The following is a 27,126-nucleotide window of genomic DNA, read 5'->3' as shown; positions in this document are numbered from 1 at the left end:
TTCTGCCTGACTTTAAACATTAAATCTATGTTGCTAAACCTAGATATGCAAATATACAGTAGCAGAGGTGAAGACAGAAGTGTAGGAGTAGGTGATATTTTACGTAGTGAAAGATGAAGACTGTCGGACACATTCAAGACTGTCAGTATTAGTACTGTCTACATTCTGTAGCTACCTTTACAAAATCCTAGTCAGTAAATCCAAACAAATTATAACTAAGTATAGAATGATACTAGAATCAGGGCTATAACCTGGCAATTTGTAGAAACATATTAATGCACCTAAATAAGCATTGATCTTATTTTTTTGAAGATATTAACCTGTGTTCCCTGTCATACTTTTCACTAGTGATATCCTTTATAAGTCAGAAATTTGAAATCCCAAATTATAGCACACTGACACAAACCATGCATGCAAAAAGATCATCTTCAAATACAACACACACTTAAGCATGCAATGACAATACACACAACAAACCACTGAGCACTACAATGTTAAGTTTTCTAACAGTTATTTCACCTACTTGTCGATAGAGCCCACCATGTAGTAAACCATTGGAAACCAACAGATTGCATCCAGAAAATGCATATCTGGCCTAAGCAGCAGATGGGATTACAAAATGAAACATAATATCACAACAGCAGCATCTCTTCTAAAATATTTCAATAAACTGGTAGCTTTTTTAAAAAAAATAACTTTTTAAATCTTTGGCAGTGTAATATCACTTTAAATAGGAAACAGGTTTGCAGAAAGCTGTGAATCAACAGTTTGCTGTGATCTTAAAGAATGATCAGAATTAACATGCTTATATTAATAAATGCACCTCTTAAATCAGAAATTTTATGGCACAGTACAATTCCAAATATAAGAATGAATGACTGATGTCAAAGACACACTACCAAGTTATACTCCAAGGCATGACTTAGGAGTACTTAAAATAAGCAGTGAGAATTTTCAATTAAAATGTGAAGTGGAAACCCAATCATCATTTCGTTTTTGTGCCAACAGCTCCATTCAAGTCAATAAGACGATCTTAGATGAAACCTTATTTTTAAAATGGAATGTGAAAACTAAGATACTGTATTTTATGGCATTGTTTCTTTAATCATAAGTTTTACTGTGTTTCCTCTTACATACCAAGAAATATCGGAAATCTTAAAACGTATGGGATGTGTAGATATCAGAATAAGCATACTGTAATAAATTGCCTTAATAAACAGAGAAAATAGAATATAACAACAAGGCATAGATATGTTCATTGAAGGTGGCTGAATCCTACGTCCAATGAAGTAAATTACAAAATTCCAATTGACTTGAATGGCAGCCTGAATTCCACTTCATGCATGTATGAAAAGCATGCTGGCTTTTCAGCTAGCTTCTGTAGTCCCATGAATGCTGGCCTTTCAGAGGAGTTACTGCAAATGCTGTGTAGAGCGAGACAACATTAAAGCTATTAGTTTTATTAGCAACCATAGCTTTTACTTTATGCTAACAAAAAGTGGTTTTAGCCATAAATGTCACAACAGCATTAAAGTTTGTAAACTCGGGCGCTATGCTGGAAAAGAGAACAAGCACTAGAGGGCACTGTATGCTCACATCTTTAAGATTAAAGTCACAAATCAAAAGTCCTTTAGCCTAATTCAGGCTTTTACCAATTTGTGTAATTCACTGTATGCCATAATATGTACATAAAAAAGCTTCTGTTTTGCAAACACAGGTGTATACAGCTTCACTAAAGAGCTGTCTGAGGCAAAAGTGAGACACTTCACAGCAGGCCTTTGTATAATAAATCACTTAAACTAGAACATATATATGCAAAGAGAAGTGTCAGCCTGGAATCAGAACCTATAAGAAATTTCTGCTGCTGTCATTTCTTTAAGTCATAGTTTGATCTAATTTTCTGTATATGGCTAGCCTCCATTTTTGTATCTTCCAAATTGTGATTTTAAGTACTTGAGCAGTACCAAAGTGTTGCCCCCAAAAAAAAAAGTCTCTTTCATTCACTGTCAGATTATAAATGAATCAGTCTTGCCAGAGAAGAATTTGTCTGAAATTTTAAACAGGTAATGCAAGAAGGGCTAAGAATTCCAGCGATCTCCAGACAGATATGGTAGTGACAACAATAAAGCAGGTTTTAATTTTCTTCCATGACTTTATATAATTGTAGACAAAGTGTGTGTGTGTGTCAGGGGGAGTGCCCTACTGGCTTAAAGAACTGTTTATCTTGGAGTCTAAAGTTATTAAAAATATAGCTGACTGGTCCAGGCCACTAAGTGCCTTGTGTTAAGTAGGTTAGTGTTGTCTGAAGTGCTGTCATGTAGCTGTGAAACTGTTACACAGTTTGCTTTTTACAGTGTTTATGAAGTTATTTAATTTTAGTAGTAATATTCACATTATTTTAGGTATTTTTAAGAAATACTTAGCTGAAACATTGGCCATGAAGAATAAGGACATTTAAATTTACTATGGCCATTTACAGTCAGTAAAAAGTCCATTTCGTATATGACAGTGAACATAGGGTATTATTTTTGTCACCAACTCTTCTCAAAGATAAATGTGCCATAATGTTTTTGATTTTAAGTTGGCCATGTGAAGAGTGATCATCTATTGAAGTAATGGTAAAATGAGTTTAAAATGTATCATTAAAAAAAAAAAAAAAAAATGACTTACGGGTTATCCAGGAGTAATACAATGGGATTTAGTTCTTTCTTTGGTCGGTAATAAGCTCTGAGTGGAACAATAAAGTTATATAAGCCATTTCCAGCAGTTTCTGCTGCAACTATAATCAATTTATTTTTGAATCCATAGGCTTTGGCATCTTCATAGTAGTTATGTTGGCATCCCTAAAATCAAAATAAGAAACAAGTTCAGTGGATATGAACAGAGATTTAGCTGTGACATTAAAGGGTTTTACCATTAGAAATAGAAAAATGTATCAGATGACCTGATATAGGCCTGATTCGACATAAACAAACGCTTGGTGATGAAAAGGATGAGAAAACATGTTATAACTTAGCAAGTGCTGAACAAACCTCATCTCTAAGCAGAAACCAGAATTTAACTCTGTTCAGATGCAAGAGACAGGAGAATGCAGTTTTATCCAGTGACAGAAACTGCCTTTACCTTATCTAGTCTTAGGCAACAGAAGGGTACTTTTTCATGCAGAAGATGACAAAATGTGGGAGAGCTTCCAATATACGGAGAGTAAGGAGGATAGCCTTTGGCATACCTAGGAGAATAGAACAAACATTTTTCAGTATAGCAAATTACTGAAACACAGTTGACTATACAACTATTTTTTGGTATGTTTATACCTATATGTCCAAGTTTTGCAGTTATCTGTAGACTGGCAGAGTCAAGTACATGAAATGAACTATGTTCCATAAGGATCAAAAGAATGTATTTTGTGGCTTCGACCAATTCAATACAATTTAGTGAAAGCTATCGTGCTTTTGTGGACTAAAGGAATTTTGCTTGAGGTTTTTTTTTTGTATAGGCATCTTTGGAAATGGGCTGATGTATCATAGTGTGCTGTCCTAGTGTTTTGAACACATGTACTGGAAACTTTTAAGGAAGGAAAAAAAAGGAAGGAAAGAAAATAGAAATAATTGTGGTACTTCTGCTCTTCTTCCTCCATTTTCCTTTCAAACACTTACCAAGAATGAGTGAGGTCATCATCTTCTTGCTTTAACAACATACTTTCAACATGGTTGGAATAAATTTTAAATGGCAAATCCTCTTGCTGATGAGATGAAATTTCTAATTGGCCTTAGTTTTTAATACGAGGCCTTTTAAATCCTGGTATTTCAGTCTGCAGATTTAAGATGGCTTGTTCTATTACTTTTTTCATTGGCTCTTTATGATCTTCCCTGGGGCTTCTCATGCTTGCCACTGTTGGAGATGGGAAACTGCGCTAGGTGAGCCACTGGTGTAATTGTGTTTTTCAGTTTTAACATCCCTGACTAATCCCAATAAACATAATTGCTTATCTGCATGGCAGTTACAGGATTGAATCTTCTGTTTTTATCTGAGTAATGCATCATTATTTTCCATAACGTGCTAACAAGCATTTTATATTAGATATAATAATTTTGTCTCATACCACATTTTTTGTCATTGCTACATTTTGAAGTCAGACACCTAGCCCCAGCGTTCAACAAGCCTGTTGGATGATCTGATTATCACTGCATTCTCAGGACAGAAGAACTTATCTGTTTACAAATTTGTTCAGTTCTGTCTTTATAACTAGAGAATGTAAGAAAAATGGTCATAAAAAATGCTATAAAAATTGCTATACACAATTAGATCTTTATAACCGCGTATAGAAAATCTCCAGCAAATGGAGGAGTTAATCTGTTTTTTTATTTCAAAATAGGCATAATGGCATTCTGCTAACAGACAATAGCATTTCATAAAAGGGTATAATTCCATAATTGGCCTTTATGGGTCTTGCTTCCTACAACTGCTTGGACTGATTTGCATGTCAAAAAATTATCCATGCTGTTTACATAACATTAGCTTTTCAAATTATGTTGTTTACTTTATATTTAATATACATACTCTAAGCCTGCAGAGACTTCATCATCTGATGGGGTAGCTTCATCTTCTGACTGGTCACTTAGCAGGTCACATGTCTGAAGTGAGGATGAGTCTGCAACCTCCAAAACAGGTGCTATACTGGGCCGTCTGCCCTCTTTACCTCCCTCGGAAGGAAGAGCTAGCGTAGGTCCGCTGGATGTTCGGCATCCTGTATCTTGTAGATCGATAGCCACTGTCCCTGAAGTAGTGTTGAAAGCATTTTCTCAGTGTGGTTGTCAAAACATTTGAATGAGATTCCTATGTTTAGTGGGGATTACCTGACTGCACAGCCAAAGACTGAAAGGAATACTATATTGATTGTGTTTATTACATTAAAATATAACAAGTGTTTAAACTATACCTGAGGAAGCCTTTTCTGCAAAGTGGCGCTTTTTCTGACCATTAATATATATTTTCTTGTTAACTACCTTTTTAAAATCATACCTTATATAATTAATCCATATATAGATGCATCAACAACCTGCAGATATTTTTATTGAGCAAGGGCATTTTTTTAATTAAAGCAGCTTATGAAAACTTATTACAACAACCAGTTATGCATGACAAAGAAATGATCCATGTGATTTTCCCAGTTTTTTTGCTTTGCATACATTTTATTATGACTTTTTTATACAACAGTCTTAATTCCATATTGTCAAGTAAAAGAAAAACATAACCAAATTCCGTTGGGTTGTTTTTTTGTTTGGTTTTGTGGTTTGGGTTTTTTGGTTTTTGTTGTTTTTTTTTTTTTCTGAAAATACGAGGGCAAGTGTTTAATATTTTTTTCTTTCCGCACACTATTGGAATTCCTTATACATTAATTTAAATTATAATTTTAGGAATACACTGTTAAAAGCTTAAAAATGCAGTATTCATTGAACAAGAATATGTTGTGAGGCTTTTTTTTTTTTTTTACTTACCCATACTGGCTATTATACTGTGTACAGGTAACCTAGAAGCTCCGCGATAAGATAATTTTGATTCATGGTTTTTTCTATGCTTTTCTTGCTTCTTAAAAGCAGAATTCTCTTCTTTGGTGATATTTATATAAAAACATATATCTGTAGAACTCATGATATATCGAGGACCTGGATTCAGCAAAATGTTTTTGTTATCTTCCTTTCTAACACCAATCAGACAGACTCCAAACCTTAATTAGAAAAGGAAAGGCATGGTTCATTTTGCATAGTTCTGTATATACCAGAATTTCCATTGTCAAAAATGAACCTCCAGTATATTTTTATTTTGCAGATTATGAACATTTGCAGATTTTTGGATGACAAATATGTTGAAAAACGTTATCTCCTAAATAGGCCACTTCTGATCAAGCAGTTTTTACGAGCTCATGATCCCTAGGTATTTGAATCCAGCATTTTTCTTAATCCCCATGATATTCTTCTGATGCTGTTCCAACTGATTTTTTTTCTATCTGATGAATAGTCCCTTCGGGGAAAATATTAGTAGAAGAATGGATATATAATATGAACAAGTATTCATCATGTTAAATTGTTCCATTATTCATATGCAACGGAAACCATTTTCAGAATTCATTTTTGCGATTCACTTCTAGAAATGCATTTGATTAGTGATAGAAAATAAGGAATTAAAGCAAAACAAAAAAGTCTTTCTCTCACTTAAGTATGAGAATAAACTCGGTGTTCAGGATTTGATATGTGTTCATTTTGTTAAATATATACAAATATACATGATTTGTGTTCACAAAAACACAGAGCAGCACTGAATAAGTGATGCATGATCTGGAACCTAAAGAAGATATGTTAGCATCTAACAGAAAAAATACGGTTTAATTTTGAACGGCCACCAGAATGTAGCATGTACCACCTTTAAATTAAACATTTTGCATAAAATGAACACAAAGGAAGCCAGATTTCCAGCTGACTCCTAAATAAATAAAAAGAAAAATACACTAACACACTCCCACCCACCTTTTTCTAGATTATTTTGGACATGGAAAGGGACTGGTGTTCTCATATAACCTGTCTAAGGTACAATTTTTTTCTGGTTGTCAGGCTTATCCTATATATCCTTTATATTCTGTTCTCACAGACTGAGCTGGCCTATACAGAACCAACATGAGCTTTTACCTGACCAGCTGTAACTTACAGGAAAATATCTATGAAATATACTGATGGCCGGATATTTAAACCCAGAAAGAGTAATGTGTAATACCGCACCTTTGAATGCAGAGCTATGTTGCAGGCAAAGCAAGTAATTATTTGTTTGAACTTTAATTGATAGGAAAATAAACATACTTTTTATGTGCATGGAAAGAAGCATATGTGAAGCTTTTCCCCTCATACTCAGCAAAAAAAGTACTTTCTTCCAGGTTAATATGATACACTTCATTACCAGAGCATCTGCCATACATTTTCTGCCATTGTTCCGGTGATTGCTGACTCTCCCTGAAACATGTACAGATAAAGAGAATAATTTAAAACTTACTGTAAAATTCTTATTAATCAGAACAGTATTTCACGGCCATAGAAACTACAAATGTCTATTAAAGAGGTCCCATAGGCTAATCTGAAAGAAATATTTGAGATCAAAGCTTGGTAATACTATAAGTACAGAGATTATTTTAATGAATTAAAGAGCATTTTCTGCTAAGTAATAGGCGTATAAGATTATGTACTTTAAAATCTGGAGAGGTATGGCTGAATTTCTTTAAATTTACACCATAATAAGTAGATTCATTGCAATTTAAAGATGATAGGTGAAACCAACAGCATGCTCATTCTATTCATAAAGACAGTCTCTTCAGATGCTCCATGGCAGATTGTCTGGTTCCTGTTTGAAGTAGGTAAAGAATCATTAAAAATAACTTATGCAGGAAAGACCCATTTGGCTTCGGTCACTTTATCTGTAAGAAAGATTTTGGTTTTTCTGCATTTGCTTATCTGTTATCTTCAGATTTACCCTATGGACATTTCTAGTTACTGTGCCTTACATACAATGACAAGTATATACCTTCTTCTCTCTAGTGCAAGAAAAGAAATTATTACTCTAACCATGTTAAGCATATCATCCTTTACTATAGGCAGTTAACATTCTTTATCCAAATGGACTGTTAGTGGAAATGTTCCAAACCTCAGCTAACACTGAAACCTGCAGACTTGGGGCTTCTATGAACTACATACTTTCATGTGGAAACAAAGTTCTGTCTGCATGACTTTTACTGTATATAATGGATGCATATATATACATATATATATGCAGATAGGACATAAAACTGACAAATGTGCTCTGCTTGCCACTTGGAGCTAAGATCTCATGGTACTGGGATATGCTCCTTTGTGTTCATTTATACATGTTCAATATCTTAACACAATTTTTGTTTTTCTTCAATTTACCATTCTTCTCCATCCTCAGCGTAGAAACATTTTGTTTCAAGATGGAAATAAGTGAACAATTTTTATGGCAACAGTATTAACAAACAGTGTACTAGGTGTAGAATAGCAGAACTAGAAATGTAATTACAGAAGAAAATTTTTCTATATTTCTCTTCCCCCTAGAATAGAATGTTCACCTGTTTAAAGTCTGCTTCGTTCCAGTTAGTTGTCTAAAAGCTTCCCATGGGGCTGTTCTGTAAAGATCACATTAAGTTCAAGTCAGAAAGGCTATTTTCTTCCAATATTTGGTATCATAATACAAACCTTAATAAAGTTCTATTACTAGATTAGATAATTAGATAACATTTAAAGATAAATATTAAGGTTAATAATTAAGATCAATAATAAGATTATAAATAAGATTCAAGGTAGAATTTTGATGTCTTGCAGACTGAGGTTTTCAATTCCATAAATAGCTGAAAAGACAATGGGATTATTTACATCTAGTTTGTTCAATCTGAAAACTAGTATTGAAGACAAAAGCCAGTTCATATAAAGAGCAGCAAACTTCCCCGTAATTTTAATAGCAAGTTGATCTGGCCAAAGTTGCTTAGAAAATGAACATTTTCCCCAGTCTCCTCACATATTAATTTCAGAAGATAAGGTGGTTTTAATTTATGTACATGTTTCTTTTTGTTTACTGTTTATTGTATTATCTTTCTAATTAGGATTATAGAGAATAATAATTTTTCCTGTGTTCGGCTGCTATGTACTGCCTTCAACTTCCAGTAATTTCCCAGTGTACTTATCTTCATGATTATGCGAAATGAGCTTGTATTATTAACAGTGTCACACTATTTCTTAATAAATATGGGAAATAGATCCCCTGTGGAATAAGTAGCATTTCGTTTGTAAGAGTACAACCAACAGTTGGGACAATGTTTTATCTATAAACTCTCGATGAACTGTTTAATTCCATTAAAATGTAAGTCACTTAGGTTAAGATCATGACTTCACCAAATTAACAAATGTTAAGAAGCTAGAATTTGAAAGTGGTCATATTTTCCCTTAATGAATGACTTTGCACCACGGAAATGACAAAAAGCAAGAAATGTTCTGGTCAGTTCCTTGATAACCTTCTCTGGTTACATGCACCTAAAATACTGTGTAAAAAGAAGACCCATTCCTTGTGGAATGGAAAGGCATAGGTAGTCATTTAAACTTCATTATCTGTGATAACTTGAACAAACATTCCCAGTCACTATATTGTAGTTACTAAACTTGTAAATCAACAGGTATGGGGCTTCTGTGAATGGAAACCTGAACTAATTATTAAGAAAATCCTCCCAATGACTTTGAATAGACTTTATAAAGATTACCCAAGGTTAGAAGCAGTTGATTCATTTCAGTGTCCCCGTAATCCAAGTCTGTTCTTTTTATATAAGGAAGTGAATAGCGACAGGGACTTAAAACTCAAGTCTTACATAAAGTTTAATGCAGGTGCTGGTAGTAACCAGGATAATGAAAGGATAATGAAACAGGAACCAATGTAAAGGAAAGCAGTTCACTGTTAACATTGGAAGTCTATTTAACAAATACTCTTCATTATTTAGATCTAATTTAGTATTTAGTTTGGATATAAATGCATGCATAGTTAAAATTTTTAATTGTAGTTTAAGTAATCTATCTTCACTTCATCTTTTTACTTACACTTAGCCAAACTCAAATGTTCATCTGATTTCATCTTTCTTATGCATAAAGGTAATTTAACCTATTTTAACAATTAGCAGTTAATTTACCTATTGTTCAACATTAGACAATATCTAGAAAAGCCAAAACAATTATTCTGATTTATAAATTAGTCAAATCAGTTTTATGTCTGCAATACAATGACAACCTGTAGATGGAAGCTCAAAACCGACAACTATTTTGAAAACAGATTTCCCCGTTAAGACAATGAAGTGCAGAATCATTTCTTTTACCAACACTGTTCAAACACTCTAGAGTCAGTGCAGAGCTCAGGAAATGCCTATGAAGAATGTAAGTTTACACGGATTTTTTCCCCTAAAATATTAGTGTATACTCAATAAGAAAGTTTGAAAATAAATCTCTTAAGTATAATACTTCTAAAGAGCAGATTTATACCTGTACCTAGGTATGAGTTTATTTTAGTTCACAAGTGTTTAAATCAATTATGGTATTGCACATAAAAAATTATGAATAAAAAAGTAAAATAAGTATAAGATTGATAAAACTGGGACATTGAAGTGGTAATTCAGGAGAAAGAAATTATTCTCACATATTTTAATATTTTATATAATTTTTTCAATTATATGTGATTACTGTTCTTTGAATTTAGAATGTTATATTCAAGAAGCGCATACTTGTTAAAAATCAATGGTTGAATCTCTAGTTGTTAAAAATCATCTTAACTAAATATTCAAGGACACAAAACTTCCAGATTAAACATGGCCTATGTTACACTCGGTTATAAGCAAAAAGTAAGCTCAAGCAGATCATTACTTAATGTTTTCAACAGCACAGTAGGGTTTTTTAATAGGATCAGAGCAGTCTAGTAAAACAACAGCTTTGTCCTCGTTTCCTAATTTTGAATGCTTGACTTGGTGACTTTTATCATACATTGAACAGATTTGTGCACTTGTACAAAACTTAATGAAAAATTAAAACCACTGTTAAATTAGACTTTTGAGAACTTATTCCAGTATTTCCAAGGGATTTTAAAAAGTTGTAAGGAATAAAAGGGGAAGCAAAACCCCACCAGTTTGGGGATTATGTAAATTTTTAGCAAAAATGAAATGAAGGGAAGTAGCAAAGGTATTAAATTTGAAAGCTAAGAAAGTGATATTTTGGGAGAGAAATACTTGATTTTTTGAGTTTTTTTATTTTTAGCACTGTGAAGACAAGATTATCTATCAAGTTTTAAATATTTTTGAAGTTTTTTCCCTCTGTGTCTGTTTTAAACTTTCACAGATACAGTATGGTTTTAAAGAACAGTCATATCTATTCAACCAATTAGTCCAGCGTTAATACACATGCTCTAAGATGTCCAAAGTTTGCCATTTTTCAGCATTTTGGAGCCCATCTGAGATTAAATGCTCTGATGAGTGCTGACTAAAGTAGAAGAATGACAACTAGACATTTTCCCTTTTCCAGTCTTTCTGTGTTTATACAGCAAGCTTGTATGCTTCTGTAAAAAGGATTCAAAATAATGCTGACAACTATTTGTGCAAAAAAAATTTTTTTGCTCCTAGTATATAATGACCAGACTAGAAATCAGTTACTTTAACCACCCTGATCACATGAATTAATTCTGATTGCAAAAGAAATAGTAAGCACTTTAGCATTCTACTATAGTTACTTTGCATCACAGTTAGGAATCTGTATAAATGATCAATATGCCTGTGTTAAAAATGAAATGCTAAAGTTCTTAAGTACAGCAGAAAACAGTCCCTTTCATATGTCTGGTTTTGTGCTGATGGAAAATTATCTGCTAGCTGTTAATAATACTGCTCTTCTTTTATGTACATAGAATATGAAATTACTAAAAAAGGTTTTGTATTCTGTGCATGTCAGATAATGGAAGCTAGGCTGATGAAGAACATATTTCACCATGATTCTTAGGAGGCATGGAAACAGTATTTTGTTGTCTTCTTATTAACAGATTCTAGTACAGACAGTGCCATTAAAATCTTGACATTTGTTGTTCTTGGTAGTAAGATTTCTAGCAATAATTTCAGTTTTCCCCATCCTGAGCAGAGGGGAATACTACAAATGCCATACAGAAGGTTAAATAAGTCTGCTTGTAAATATTAAGATATTACTGAGTCCATGGTTACTTGAAAAAAAGTATGCATTTTTACTAGACTCTCAAATGTGTTCTTGTGCAGTCTAAATGCACGTGTTCCATTTCTACAGATATAGTTGGAGATTTACTCTTTAATGCCTCTCTCTGCCCACAACATTTTAATAAGAATACCTTGTTATTCCAAGAATATAGCATAACAGAAATATACCAGATGTGGTAACATTATTTTGGTAAATATAGAGAGGCTCTACTTTGACTATGCAGTCTGTAGAGACACAATAATTCTGCACCCCTTCCAGCAGTGTGGTAGTTATGTTAAAAACCATTTCTTCACGTGTATGTTTGCTTGCTTCTTAACGTACAGGCACTGAATAGCAAATAATATTTTATATGTTATCAGAAAAACTTTTTTTTTTTTAGCTCAATGAATAGGAGTTTTTATGTGTACAAAAATAGACCTTCAAATTAACATACTAAAACGGGTATTCTTGGGTCTTGTTGGTGTTGTTAAGTAGAACTGTGCGATAGATCCACGATTCAATCTACTAAATTGGAAATACAAGTTTTTTCATATCTTCTATTGTGAAAGTGGCACAACAGCATGCAACAAATTGTTAAATATTGGGCGGCGGTTCTCTTTGAAATTATAATATCTTGAGTAAAACATCTTGATGCTTTTCTTGTGCAGAAAGTTCCAATTTCTTTTTAAAAACTGTAGATGTCTGGGAGTTCAGGGTAAGCTATTTTCCAAAGAATATCAGCTATAACTTTTACAAAGGGTTGGGTTTTTTTTTAATGGTAGTATATACTTACTGTCCCCTAGATGTGTGAACCAGCAGTGTGATTAATGTAGAGGTAGCTGGGCATATACAATTTAGAGCTAGCATAGCATATTTGAATTCCTCTTCACACACAACATGATCTGTAGAAAAAAAGAAGATATAAATTGTTTTACAAAAATACTTTCCATTGAACAGAATTACCACTTCCTTTCCTTGTCTAGGGAAACAGTGAAGATGGGGACGATCAAAATTTGCCTCCAGATCTTCATCTTCCACTTGAACCTGGAGAGCAGCGGTGTATGATTTGCCTTATCTGTGCTATCTCTCAGATTGCATGAGTAGAGTTAATTTTGCATCCAGTTCATACTTTGTGTCCTGCAGCTACACATGGAGAGGATGCAATGGCTCTGTGAATCCCAATTCCACTATCTTGCTGCACTAGTTCTATGAGTAAGCCACGTAGCATATGTAGGATACTGCAATGCAGGAGTGCTGATCAATTAGATAGGCTGTACTGGCTTGCAGACCGGTTATTTGGCAGTGGATCTGGGATTTTGCACTGCACTTCAGCGTGTCATGGAGATTTGACTAATCTCTCCCCCAGCAACTGCTAGAGGCTGCTGCCTCCTTGCAGTCTAGGCAAGGAGGGTGGTGTTTTTTTCTTTTCCAGTTTTTTACAACTTTGTATTCTTTTTACCCCAGTCCTTGTCTGGTTTTTGTAATCACAAAATTGTGCTTTGTTTTCGAGAGTCCTTACGAGAAAGTATGTCTGCACATTACTACTTGCTGTGATGGCACAGTACCTTTTGTTTTTTTCTATCTTTTAATGGAATTTAGGGGAGGGGAAGTGAGACAAGAAGGTGACAGAGGCATTGTATCTAGTCCTCTATATTGGTCTATATATATCTAGTCCTCTTATACTTAAAACTGCCAAATCTTATGCACATGCTTTCAGTATTTTATCAATTATTATTCAACCTGGATGGCTAGTGCTTAAATTCAGATCACAGTTAAATGCTCTGTAGTGCTGGTGACGGCATGAAAAGGAAATAGAAATTACTCTTTAATGTCATTCACGTATACCTGTGACAGTATTAAAATAAATATAAGAAGGGATAAGCACAAAACTTACAACTTAATGAAACTTCTTGTCAGTGTGGAATCTTAAAGTCATAAAGGTTTTCTAAGGTCATGAAGGCATTTATTGCATGCTAAGTAAATTTTTTTTCTTCTGAATTTAATGTTTGATTCAGTCTACGTTACTTTCAATGGGAGCAGGATTTGCTTCTGATGAGAAAGAATAATACAAGTAGTACAGCTGATGATCAAAACATAAGCCATAGGAAAATTGCTGACTAAAAGGAAGCAAGTAATCTCCCCACCTAGATCTGAGCTGCCTACATACCTCTACTTCTAGTTGCACTAATATATCATTGAAATCATTAGAACCACCTTACCTCTCTAACTAAGCTACTTTCTAGACGGAATTTATAGTATAGCTATAAGCATGACACTTACTGAAAACAAAAGTGAGGGCATACTTTGTATGCCTTCTCTATTCCTCTTTTTGAAATTTCTAGAGGCTTTTCAGTAACAGAATCATTGACTACTGAAAGGAGGGATTCATTCTCTCGTTTTCTGAAGATCAATGTGTATTTAAATGTGATAGGGAAGGAATAAATTTAGTTATATAAAGACACTGTCAAACATAGAACAAAATGAGGTTTTTCCTGCCCTAAATATATTTCAGTTATAGCAATTAAATATTTCCTGCAGAAAATATTTCAGACAGAAATGTATTCTTTTAGTTGACCACGTGCCATTAACAAATCTATTTAAATTTTAAGCCAGAGATTTTGAGAGAATAAAGCATAGTCTACTGCTTGGATGGAATAGCTGCATGCCATTACCATTAGTCAGATGGCAAAGGTTTATGAAAGTGTGTCTTGACTTCCTGATATTGAAGGAATGAGAATTCTCCATATTTTTGAATTTGTATAGGATGTTTGCCAAATAACCTCCCCTTAATTTTTTGTTTAGAATCTTATAGCTAATACTTTTGAAAATAGGAGCAAGAAAAAATATAGAGGAAAATTATTTCATCATCTGTTATTTCAGATCTTGTACTTGAACCAAATTGTAGATACTGACTTAAATATATATAAATGAAAGTGAATAAATCATGGATGGCACAATGCAAATGAAAAGTATATCTTGGACTTAAATCCTCCATATATGTTCTATACTCTCTAATGTATATGGTGGACTTTTATGTAAAATACAGTGTTAACAGAGAATATAACACACAGCAAACAGACTGCTGTCCTACAATAGTCGTCTTAATCTCATACGTGTAAGAGATTCAGATTGTGTTGTCAAGTGTTTTTACATCAGGAGCCATGGAGCTGGGACTCATAGGACTATTTCCACTCCTATTGTAGACTTTGACCTTGTGTGAGCTATTTATGCCTTCATGACTTTTTATGTATCTGTAAAATGGGTAAATGAAAATAATACCCTACCTACTTCAGAAGTGTTTTGAAGCTTTTGAATTCTCAGAGGTACTTTGAGAACACCAGAAGAAAGATTCTTCAGTCATCTAATTACCATGATTAGAAATATTGTAGCCATTTGAAACATGAAGAGAGGTACTATGGGTTTCTCCTCTTGGCTGGAGTTAAGTTCTTGTATTAGACACAGATCAGGTCAAAAATAACTGGCTCATTTCTGCAATTATTTGACAGATTATGGCTTGCCTATAATGTTACTGTGTTTTATATTTATGTTCAGGACTCTTATTATGGAGCTGTGGTGAGGGTTATACAGAACTTTATCTGATGCTTTCTCTTCTAAAGCAAGGAGGGAGGAAGCTGGGTGATAGTTTCCTACTCCTCAGGTCTGGGACATCAGTCAGGTCCTGTGACAGCAGGTACTAGAATCAGCAAATTACTCATTTAGTGTAGCAGTGAAGCAGCAGAGGAAACTGCAGTTTATTTTGAATTGGATATTAAATATGTCAAATCAGTTTACCAAACAGAAGTATTTTGATTGTATTTATACTAAAGAAATATTCCTTTTAGAATGTCCAGAAGCTGTAGTTTCTGTTGAAAACATATTTTGACAGAAAATTTGTTCCTAAGTCTGTCTCAAATAGATGTAGTAATGCAGTGCAGTGAGTTATGACTTCTGTAGTGTTCTTGAAGATAAAACATACTCAAAATACTGATTTATGCCTGCAGCATCAGCCATGTGGTAAGAATTTCCTAGACCTGACAATTATTCTGAGAAACCTTACTTTTGTCAATTTGATAAGTTAACATGATTACTACAAGACCAGATAGAGAAAAATGCCCATCCATTATCTCTAGGTTATTTTTATCTTAATTGGATAGATTAATCATCCACTGAAAAATCCATTTCAGTAAATCTGGACTATGCTCCTTTCGAATAAACTACTCAAGGTTTAACGTCAGACTTCACCAAACTGTGCTAATTTATTGGTGCATTTTGAATAAATAGAGAATGTCAAAATGTATCCCCAGTTCCTGAAATTGTGATTATACATAATTTCTGAATATCCAAGGGTGAAGGTCATTAATTTATTTTCTAGCAAATATGTAAAAGTTGTAAGTTCAACTCAGAAAATATGCAATTTACTCCAGTCTCTGAATTGCATAAATATATTGCTCTGCTGTGGACAATCTTCACTTTATTTCATGTTTGTGCTGAAACGCAAGGCCAGATGCATGCATTAAGGGTACATAGCCTTTTGCAGCCCTGTGTGTTTGGAGGAAAAGCAGGAAGATTAAGAAAACCGTATGTAACTGCCAGTGAAGGGAAATGCACTATTACTGAGAGAAAAATGGGGCATGTCAAGGCATTTGTATATTGGAAATTACTAAAGAGTTATCTCAAAGCATTTCAGCTTAAGACATAAGACTCTTAACAATGGCGATACAGTGTTTCCTTGACCATCTGATAACTGTCATGTTAGAGTGACTGTATATTTATAGAGTGTTCACACCTTGAACTTGCAAAGGAATTTGCTGGGACAAACACTTATGCCCTGTGCTTTTCAGATTCCACTGGAGAATCATATTCAAGCACAGAGAAATATTTCCACTCTATTAATATAAGTCTAAGTTACCGTTTTAAACAAAGTAGTTAAACTCCACTGTAAAAAAATAACAGAGAAAACGCAGGATGCAAGGGTGCATGTCTGGCATCAGGTGAAAAGACAGGAAACCTGCCTTTCTGACAGGCCATATTACCCTGTGCAAAGTGTCTTCATTCTCCTGCTCTGATGACAAAAATAAGTTCTCGTACTCTCATTAAAGAGAGGAAGAATGTAAAAGTCTTGTCTACCAGATGGGAATAAATTACAACTATTACTTGTCCTATATAGTGTTTCTGAAGCCTAAGGCAGAAAGTCAGCAGGATGCTATTCAACGGGAAAATGCAGACAGGGTCTAAATTTCAGACTGTCTCATGCAATCTAGGACGACTGGTCAGCCTAATATAAGCTGCTGAGAAACTGGGCTTCTAGTGTTTTATAACTTTTTAATGTAGTTAAAAGTTAAACTTTTCTTAGGGGAACTTTCCGGAACTCTTTGGTTGTATTTTTTCTAAATTAAAAAACTTTCTTTTTGACAGTTATAGCCTCTAAACTTGCGTGTAAAGAAAAAAAAATTGAAGAAATCCTATTACTGAATATTTCAGGTTCATAAAAATGCACAATATTGTTTTGGGAAACCTCCAGAAGGAGTCATTTTACTACCTTATAGTTCTGAATCATAATAGGAAAAGCACTTAGAAAAATGTTCCGTATGGTCATGACAAATTTTATTCATAAGCACTCTGGACAGAGCTACAGTCTGCAGCCCCCACTGGGTACATATTTCAGAATGAAGAAGAGTTGGATGAGATTAATAACCAAAGTAGACTCCTCTCAGGAAAATGTATGCAAACAAATGTTGTTCTCATGACTCTCAGTGGTCTAACCATTTGCAGTAGGTAAGCATCCAGAGGTGATGTTTATACCATGTTTGTAAACTTGCCGAATTTAAAACTGCCTTAAAAATTTCCTTTATACGTGCTTTATATGAGTAAGATTAAGTTAATCTTGAAGGAAGGCTTGTAATTCTCTGCTTTTACTGTTGTGCGGGGAGAGTGTATGGAAATGGATGCAGCGACCCTATGATCCATGTGAAATTCTTTTGGGATGTAAGGTCCTATATAAATATTTAGACTTACAATACAGTACTACTATAATTAATATTAGAGGGGGCTAATGAGACAAAGAATATATAAGGTCTCCTCAAGCCCTTGAAAAACTACAGAACATAAATGAAGGCAGTAAGATACCAGATAGGTTAAGCTCATTGAAGGAAATATTACAAAAAGAGGTGGTTGTTGTTTGCTTTTTTTAAAAAAAAAAGGTCCAAATTCTCAATCTGAGACTTAGATATAAAAAATTACCTCTGTTTTGCAAGTCTAGTTATACATAAGCTCCTACAGAGACAAGCCATTAAGAATAATGAAACTCTCTTAAAAATACTATTAGGAACAACAAATTAACACAGTTACTGATAAAGAAAGTGGCCATGGCTAGGGAAAAGAGATTATGTTTGTGCTGTGTGGTTTTAAGGGGAAGATGAAAAAGCACCATCATTCTTGTCACAGCATGAGCCTTATTCCCTGCTGTGCCATCTCATAGTTTGAGATTACACTTTTATAACTTCAGAACTGCTATTGATGCTTTTTTCCTTCTTTCCAACCCAGTGGTAAATTCAGTAGCTTTTAAAATTACAGCTTTAACTGTTGCTCTTGAATTGTTCTGCACTGGAATTTACTTCTTCATCACGTTATGGGATGATGGAGAAGACTAATATTTTTCCACAGAGTTTTTTTGAATTTTTCATGAATCAGCAATCTTTTCTTCCCTAGAATATCCTTCAAGAAAACTGAATTTTCAAAATTACAGTTGAAAAGGAAAGCTTTGCTTCTACTTCATAGAGATATTTTTCCAAAGACAGGCAAAATGAGTTCATTATAAAATATTTGCGTGTTTTTGCACATGAGCATATGTATGTCTGTATGTACATATATAAACACACACACGCATACATATATAGACAGAGAGAGAAAGAGAGACCTACCTACATAGTGCAGAGAAACAGTTTGTCAAATTAAAGCTGGTAGCTCTTCTTATAAGAGAGGATTTGTTTGGATTTCTTAACATCGTTTCGCATTTTTTGCCATAGTTTCTAAGACACGCATTTTACTGGGTATAGAATTAAATTATGTGTCTCCTTCCAAAATATTTGAAAGTAATTAAAATAATGTTTCTCATACCACTTAGGAAAAAAACCAGTCCGATGGGAAGATTTTTTTTTTTCAATTGATGTTGGTTAAAATTTGGCCTTTTCTGAGCAGATCTCATATACCCCTTAGTAACAGTATGTTTTAGTAGACAGAAATGATTTAAAGACATGGATATATCAAGCTGGAAACCTACCTGGATCTATAATTAAGGAGTAACAATGTGTTATATATCAAATAATTCTACTCTATGTATTATGTAACGTAAGAAAGTAACAATCCTTAAAAGTGCTTATAAATAGGACTTTAATGTAAAACATGACGTTGTACTATTGCTAGGATATTTACAGCCAATGTTATTTTGCAATACTGCACTCTTAATCTGCTTCTAACCAGTAAATATGTCTAGGGAATCTCCCTTTGCTTGTGTGTTTATGAAACAAACCGCCAAATACTAACAAGTGTTTCAAATGGCTGAAATCTTACACTTACCTGCAAACTTGATGTGGAATTTATTCTCAGGTTTCAGTATTTGGACATATAAAGGACAATTTGGAGCAAAGTCTTTAACTGCCCATGCTCTTAAAATGGTTTGATGATCCTAAAATAAAGAGTATGAGGTGATGACAATCAAATACAAATAACCATGTTACATTAGAAAAAGAACCTCTTGTCAGACTGACTCCATTGAAGAAAACTCATTTTAAAACTATATAACACCAGCTGGTGTGGATGTTTACGTACACATTATATAAGTAGTATTACATATTATGTATATTACATATATTTAAATACATAAATACATATAAGGATAAACAGACAATCCAGTAATTCTGCAGACACAGACAAGGCTGGGGTACTCTGTGTTCACCAGCAAGGTCTCTCAGGACTCTGCTTTTGAGACAGACTTCAAGCAGGAGGAGAATCGCCAGCAATGGATGATTTTAGACAGGGATTACTCCAGAGAACTCAACCCATACAAACCCACAGGATGAGATGGGTGCAGAGAGAGCAGGCCAATCGCCTTGTAGGTTGCTTTCTTATGTTTGAAAGGTTGTGGAGACTGGGGGAGGTCTCCAACAATGGCAGAAAAATTAATAGTTTCACCCATCTTCAAACAAAAGGATGATCTGGGGAGCTATACCTCTGGGCACATGAACGCTGTGTCTCAAGACAGTATTCTCATTTCCATGTTCAGGCATTACAATCTGGATGAGTGGAAAACTATATGAGTAAAATGCTGGTTAGATGATTGGAGTCTTAGGGCAGTGGTAAATGGCATGTACCCTACCCAGAGACCTGGGGCAAGTGGAGCGTCACAGGGATCTGCACTGGAACCTGTTCTGTTAAACATCTTTATCCATGACTTGGAGGAGTAGTGAAAGAGTGCACACTCATCAGGTTTGCAGACGATACCAAACTGGAGGGAACAGTCAAAACACTTGAGGGCAGGACTGCCATTCAGTTGGACCAAGATAAGATGGAGGAATGGGCTGACAAGAACCTCGTGAAATTCAGCAAGAGCACTGGGACTGAGTAACCACCTGCATTGGCAGAGGCTGGGGGCTGACTGGCTAGGCAGCAGCTCTGCTGGAAAAGACCTGGGAGTCCTGGCAGAGAGTGAGCTGAGCATGGGCTGGCAGTGTGCCCTGGCAGCAGAGGAGGCTGACAGCATCCTGGACTGTTTTAACAGGAGCACAGCGAATAGTTAGAGGGCAGTGATTATCCCCCTCTACTCAGCACAAGTTAGATTGAATCTAGATGCTGCATTCAGTTTGCAGGCCCTCAATAGAGCAAAGGCATGTATAAGCTGGACTGAGTTCAGCAGAGGGCCACCAAGATGGTCAGGGGCAGAAGCAGAGGCCCTGTGAGGAGAGGCTGAGGGAATGGAGCTTGTTCAGCCTGCAGAAGAGACGGCTTCAGGGGGACCTAACAGCAACCCCCAGTGTCTACGGGATGGCTATTGAGCAGATGGAGCCAGGGTCTGCAGAGTAACGCATGGTTGGAAGACAAGAGACAGTGGATGTAAGTTGAAAAGGGAGATTCAGGTTGAATATAAGGAGAAACCTTTTCCCCATGAAGACAGTCAGGCAGTGGAACAGGTTGTGCAGAAAGGCTATGCTGTGTCCACCCTTTGATACTTTCACTCCAACCTAGATAAAACCCTGAGCAACGTGGTCTGTGTTCATAACTGACTCCAGTCAGACTAGAGATCTCCTGAGCTTCCTTTCAACCTCCGTTATCCTATGATCCTAATATAATAAAATCTATTTGTTGGAATGCAGAATAGAGGGTTTGTTTCCAGAAATCTTCTACTAATAACGTATTTTGTCCCTCTCCTATCTTTCTGCAAGTGTTGTGGATCATATAATTTGGAAGAGGTAGCATTTGGATGTGGAAGAACTGTGTGAAAACTTAGATGGTAGTGATAAGTCATGTCTAATTCATCAAGAATGATGTATTAGATATGTCCTTCCAAAGAGACTCAGAATTTAAATAACATTAAATGAGGACATGAGGAAGTAAGAGTTTTAAATTGTGGATAATTCTAAAAAATATCAGCTCAATTAAAAACAGATCTACCTTTCTGTGCAACTAAAACATTAGCATAACTGACGTCAGAATTTAGCCAGCTACTGACCAAAGGCTTCCAAGAGATTTCCCAGTCTATTAGTTTTTGTACTTGTACCGCGTGTCAAGAGTGAGTTAACTGCAGGATGAATACTGCTATCCCATAAAGATAAAGTATGTGATAATACATTCATATATTGAATTTCATGAAATACAGCTAATTTCAGTGTATCAGCCATCAGTTTTTATTTATTTCAGAACTAAAAAGGAATATTTGAGAGCTGCATGTAGGCAGAAGTTAACAGAGACAACTACTGCAACTTCACAGCTGGACAAAGCCTCTGTAAACAGAGTCCTGTCTAAAATGCCTGTAAGGATACTCACCTGAGAGCGGGACAGAGTGAGCAATCTGATGTAGAGAGGTACTTAACAATTCCAAGAATGGATGACAGGTTGTGACATGAAGACTCCAGTGGACATAGGAATAATGCAAAATATGTATTAAATTTCAAGTATTGTTGGAATACTTGGGTTGAAATGCCTTGCCTACTCATGAAATTGGTGGTATTAAAAGATAAAATATAAAGAATGATTCATTGTTTGCAGCATCAGCAATAAGATAAGCTTTCAGACTTATGAACACAGGGGAAAATCTCTGCCTTGAACAGAGTGTAATTGACATTTTCAAACTATAATATTTTAATGTCAATTGAGATGTTAGCAAGTACTCTTTCTTCTAGAAATACTAGAATGGAGTCGTAAGAGGAAGACCTTTTGAGGATGGTAAAATACATTATTTCACGTTTTTCTTATTAACAGTTTCATAGATGTAGGATTGTTGTGCCTATTTAGGAGATTTCAGAACTTGGATGTACCCTGCTATAAGCTTTCTTTGTATGTAGTCACTTTTTCTTCACTTTTTCTATAGCATATGATGACTTATCTTCCTTAGGGGTTTTTTTTTTTGGATTTGGGGGGTTTTTTGGATTTAGTGTGGGGTGGGGTTTTTTTGTATTTAGGGTTCTTTTTTTTTATTTGGGTTTTTTTTTTTGTATTTAAGGGGGTTTTGTGTATTTAAGGTTTTTTTTTTTTTGTATTTAGATGTTTTCTTGAATTTAAGGGTTTTTTGCTGTTTTGTCTTAAGGGAATGAAATGCCAACACACCTTAGAAGTAGCAAATGGCTGGGTAATGGGATAGATGGCAGTCATACAAGTATACTATAGGATGATTAAGTGGCTTGGGAGGAGATTTGGGACAGATTTGAAAAACCTGTGTTGTTGAAGATGTTACCTAATCTTTTTATGCAAAACGTGTCAGGGAAACGTGTTCAGAGTCACTTGCAGTGATGGTGTGGCTTCACTGCACAGGGTTTGACATTACCAGTTTCCTCCCTTCCTTTCCATAGCAATCATTCATAGACCACATTGGCTTGCAAAAGTAGTGAGAAAAGGCCATTTCCTGTATGCCACATGCATAGAAATAGAGCTTATATTCAATGAAATTTAGGTGAATTATTTTTTTCATTCTTGAGTATTACATATATAAGCTAAGATTAAATTTACTGTGATAAACCAAAACTGTACCAGTAAATACAATTTTGGTTGTACATTTCAGACTAAGTTTACTCTTCCTTTTTAGTTCTCAATGTTGTTTTCTTTGTTTTTTGTTTTTTTTTTTTAATTATTTTGTCTAAAAAGCCTGGTTTTGTCAGAAGGTGTAAGAATTGTTAGAAATAAGAATGAAGAATGCTTATCAAAGTGATTCAAATGACACCATTTTATTAAAAAAAACGAACAAACCTAGACCCATAGAAGTCAGTGTTGTAAAACTAAAAGCGTGAATCTCAACATAAAATATTTTTAGGTAATTGTATAGGAAAGGGAAAGACTCCTTAAAATTAAAATCTCTTGATGATTATTTGGCACATTTGCAATTTTAACACTGCAAAATATGTATTGCTTTCCATTTGCTAACACTTTTTTTGAAGAAGCAAATATGTAATATATATAAAATGGATACTTAAATGCCCTATATAGCTTCATAAGATCAACTCAGTGTGTATGTACTGTTAATATAATAACCTTGAATTATTGTTTCATTTTCTCTCTTTTCATTTGGTATATACATGTGTTTGTGTACAAAAGCTGGTTATTTGGGTTTCCATGTTTTTTTCACTCAGTTACTCTCCCCAGTTCCACTCTGGAGAAGCACTCCAGGGGAGAGAAATGAAAATACAGATAGGCGCTTTAAGTGATTTCTTAGATTCAGTCTCTTCATATAGTACTGGTGGCTCTCTGTTTTACGTATGTAGCAATTTCTATACTATATTGCAGTGACTTTAAGAAATGTTCACATTTCTCCCCCATACAAAGGAGGTATATATGTACATACTACAAACAGAGATAACTGAAACAAAATTATGCTTCTATTCACATTAAGTTCATGTATCAAAAGCTGTAAGTTTTAAAGTGGGTGTAACAAAAATTTAAATCATCAGAACTGAAAGCAGGGCTTGATTTAAGATATATATTTTAAAATATTTCTATTAATTTAATTTTTTCTTGCCACGGATGACTTGATAAATTAGTTATATCTTCCCATGCAATGCATCCATCTTGTGATGTTATTAAGGCAGCGTAACTTAGATTACCGATATAGTAGTGTCACAGAATTTGATTAACGGAAGGGGAAAAAAAAAGGTGCACGCTTAAACTCAACCACCTCTGAATTTTCAGAAAGCATCAGAACAAAGCTGTCAGCAGTAGAAGTGGTCTTTCATATATTTATATAGCCTATTAATGAGTTATCTATAGGATAAATCAAAAAAGACTTCTGGGTTAAAAGAGCAGATGTACTGTTTTCAGGCACCTTAGTTTTGTGGAGCAATTTGATGTAGGCAGCCCACTGAAGTCACTGGCTAACTTCATGGTGTGGCACAGACTACTGTTCTATACCCACCAATCAAAGAAAAAAAAAATTGTCATCCAGACTTAAGTACAACTTGAACTCTTCAAGAGTCGCATCCTCCAGAAGTGAAACAGATGTCTGTCCTGCTTGCTATAGCAGATAAGCAGCTTACATCTTGGTCTGAGATGTCAAAATAGCATTTGATAGAACAAAATTTGGCACAGCTTTGTCTTGCCAGAGAAGAGAAAGTTTCTGGTAGGAGACTTTGGAAAGCTGACAAATTCTTGGTCTGACTGCTGAAGTTCCTACTCCTCCAAGCGAAAAAGGAAGCAACTGAAAATTTTTATGAAGTAACTGTATGTCACCTGTTATTGTACTTTTCTTCTGAGCTATAGTTGTGATCCATGGATTAGAAGCAACACCGACTTTGGCACTAAAACTTATTAACTAACGAAATAGCAAGCAATGAACAGCCAGAGGTATCCATAAAAAATGAGTAGATCCTCTACTGAAGACTGTAGCTGGGGAGATAAAAACACTCACGGACTTCGAAAAAGCACAGGAGTAACAACAGCTGTTCTGGTCGGGAACCTCCTCAATGCATCTGTTAACTTTTATTTTGACAGCTGTCAGATGTAGGGGAGGATCCAAGGCACTCCTAACAGTTTGTGAGCTTCTCAAGAACAGGAGGGGGAAAAAATCAGTTGTAATTATAAAGATTGATACTGGGATGACAACTGAACTTCCTTCAGCCCAGTGACAAACTGTAACAAATGTACTACATTACTGAAGTTCTTAGTAGTGATAGAGCTGGAACAGCATAGGAGATTAAATCCATTTCAATTCAGAGCTCTAGGGGGCAGTAAAATAAAACAAAATAAAAAAACCCAAAACAGCTGTCCTATTTTCTACTTGTAGTATAAATAATTGCATTCCCTGTGAAAAGGAAATCTGAGCAACAATAACAGAGAGAGATGACACCTTGTTTAAAAACTTCAGATGACATTGACCCTCAGAGTATCACTGCTACAGTTGAGATACTGCGCCATTATGACTAGCCAGCCAGTCACCCTGGGCATTACCCTTCACTCTGGGCATTCTGTCCCAGAGGAAGGTAACAGGATTGTGCCTCTGGTAAGATTTGCCTGTTTGTGTGCTCCAGATACAATGATACATGAGATTTGATAATAGTCTGTACTGGAAGCTGAAATGTGCCACGTACCATTTTGGTATTTCCTGGGGCACACTGTCCCTGAGGGCAGAAAGGCTGCCTGGAGAGAGTTGTAGCTGGCCACAACTCTGAAACCGAAACCAGATAGTGCTGGCCAGAATGAATGGAAGCTCCATGAGCTCCACGTAGAGTCCGCTGTCTGCCCTGTAGGAGACTTCAGCAGAGTTGAAAATTGCCCTTTCTTTGTATAAATTCTGGAGAGGTTATGAGCAGAGACGAACAGCTTATCTCTAAGGGAATCCTTTGTTGGTGCAGGTGTCCTTAAAGCTGCATAAACCTACCAAGTGCAATGTAAATCACATGCTCTGCTTGTATGGGATTTCTCATTTCTAACCATTTCACAACTGTCAAGTTTATTTTGTGAAATGAGATGTTGTAGCTGATTTATTCTGAACTTCATGGCTAATTTAGGCAAGGCAGTTTGGCTTTTTGATATTTTTAAGTCTCACAGAAGTTATTGGTATTTTCCCAGGTATTTGCAAGAACTGTTGCTTGTTCTTATCCTTAAATACCCTAGCACCTCTGTCACTTCCAAACAGTACATTCTGAGTGCTTGCCTTACTTGACTACTCCAGGATTACTTGCTGCCAATTCAGTGGCTTTCGCTAGTGTGTTTTCAGGAGTCTATTGCTGATTAATCAAATTAAAAGCTCTTAGTTCAGTAAGTTTGAATATTATAGTAGGAGCACAGATTTATTTCTTAGGGAGTTCAGTGGCTTTCTGCAAGTGATGGGTCCAGCACAGGGTCTTTAGCTTTGAATAAAGTATTTTTTACAGCATGTTGATAGTCTACAAAAAACTAAGTCATTTTTGATAAAATTTGCTTCTGGGGGCTCATTTGCCTAGCAAGGAAACAATCCTTTCTTCTTTCTAGCTACAGCTTATGTTGCTTTTTTTGTTCTTCCTTCTCTGATAAACCGTATGTGTAGGTATGGAAACAACTAAGTTTTGATGGCAGATGAAGTAATTGTAGCAAGTGATAGAGAATATATTAAGAAATACTACATACATAATGCAAAGCCCTCATTTCCCATGTTTTACTGTATCTGTTTTTAACATTTAGAAAAACAATTGCTATTTCTTATAATGTAGCAGCAAAACAGTATTTTTTAGTTGAGATAGCTTAAAACATAATTACCGAATTATAAACACTAGTTTGATCTTGTTAGGCAATTTGTAAGCATCTTAATTTAACTTTGTGAATATTCGGACTTATTCTGATCTTGCTTTGGAGTTCAAGATCGAACTGAATAGAGGCAAGTGTGCAATAATTTAGCATGCAGCTAGTGGTGAAGAATTTAAAGTTGTGTTCATAAATCCTTCTTCAGTGGACTTTTTTCCTGGATATTTGTGATCAGTAGGTAATTTCATTGGTTTGAAGAGTTCTAGTTCATATTAAAATAGTTTTATTCTTTTATGACAGATATGCTGAGTAGTGACTTGTATTAGCAGTCTTCCTTTGTGGACAGTAACCTATCTGACTGCAAATAACTAGTAGCATGGGCAAAACTATAGTAACTTATTTAAAGAATCTTATCATTTTTCACATTTAAAATTAG

At 35.0% G+C, this 27,126-nt stretch overlaps 1 protein-coding gene across 2 annotated transcripts in view; it reads right to left on the bottom strand.

Annotated features, from left to right (window-relative positions):
* Nucleotides 1–27,126, bottom strand: part of KCNT2 (potassium sodium-activated channel subfamily T member 2) — a 112,796-nt gene that overhangs the window by 31,908 nt on the left and 53,762 nt on the right. Inside the window, exons 13-21 of one of the 2 annotated variants that reach the window (XM_075156555.1) lie at nucleotides 19,350–19,458; nucleotides 12,568–12,676; nucleotides 8,126–8,182; nucleotides 6,852–7,001; nucleotides 5,499–5,728; nucleotides 4,561–4,777; nucleotides 3,124–3,229; nucleotides 2,671–2,843; nucleotides 524–595 (exon numbers count right to left, since the gene is read on the bottom strand). In XM_075156555.1, the coding sequence (XP_075012656.1) occupies nucleotides 524–595; nucleotides 2,671–2,843; nucleotides 3,124–3,229; nucleotides 4,561–4,777; nucleotides 5,499–5,728; nucleotides 6,852–7,001; nucleotides 8,126–8,182; nucleotides 12,568–12,676; nucleotides 19,350–19,458 (1,223 nt within the window). The remainder of the gene's footprint in view (nucleotides 1–523; nucleotides 596–2,670; nucleotides 2,844–3,123; nucleotides 3,230–4,560; nucleotides 4,778–5,498; nucleotides 5,729–6,851; nucleotides 7,002–8,125; nucleotides 8,183–12,567; nucleotides 12,677–19,349; nucleotides 19,459–27,126) is intronic. The other variant, XM_075156556.1, reaches the window with a different exon arrangement.

This window comes from Calonectris borealis, chromosome 8, assembly GCF_964195595.1.
Source record: "Calonectris borealis chromosome 8, bCalBor7.hap1.2, whole genome shotgun sequence".
Taxonomy (NCBI): domain Eukaryota; kingdom Metazoa; phylum Chordata; class Aves; order Procellariiformes; family Procellariidae; genus Calonectris; species Calonectris borealis.
This window is presented reverse-complemented; position numbering and strand designations above follow the sequence as displayed.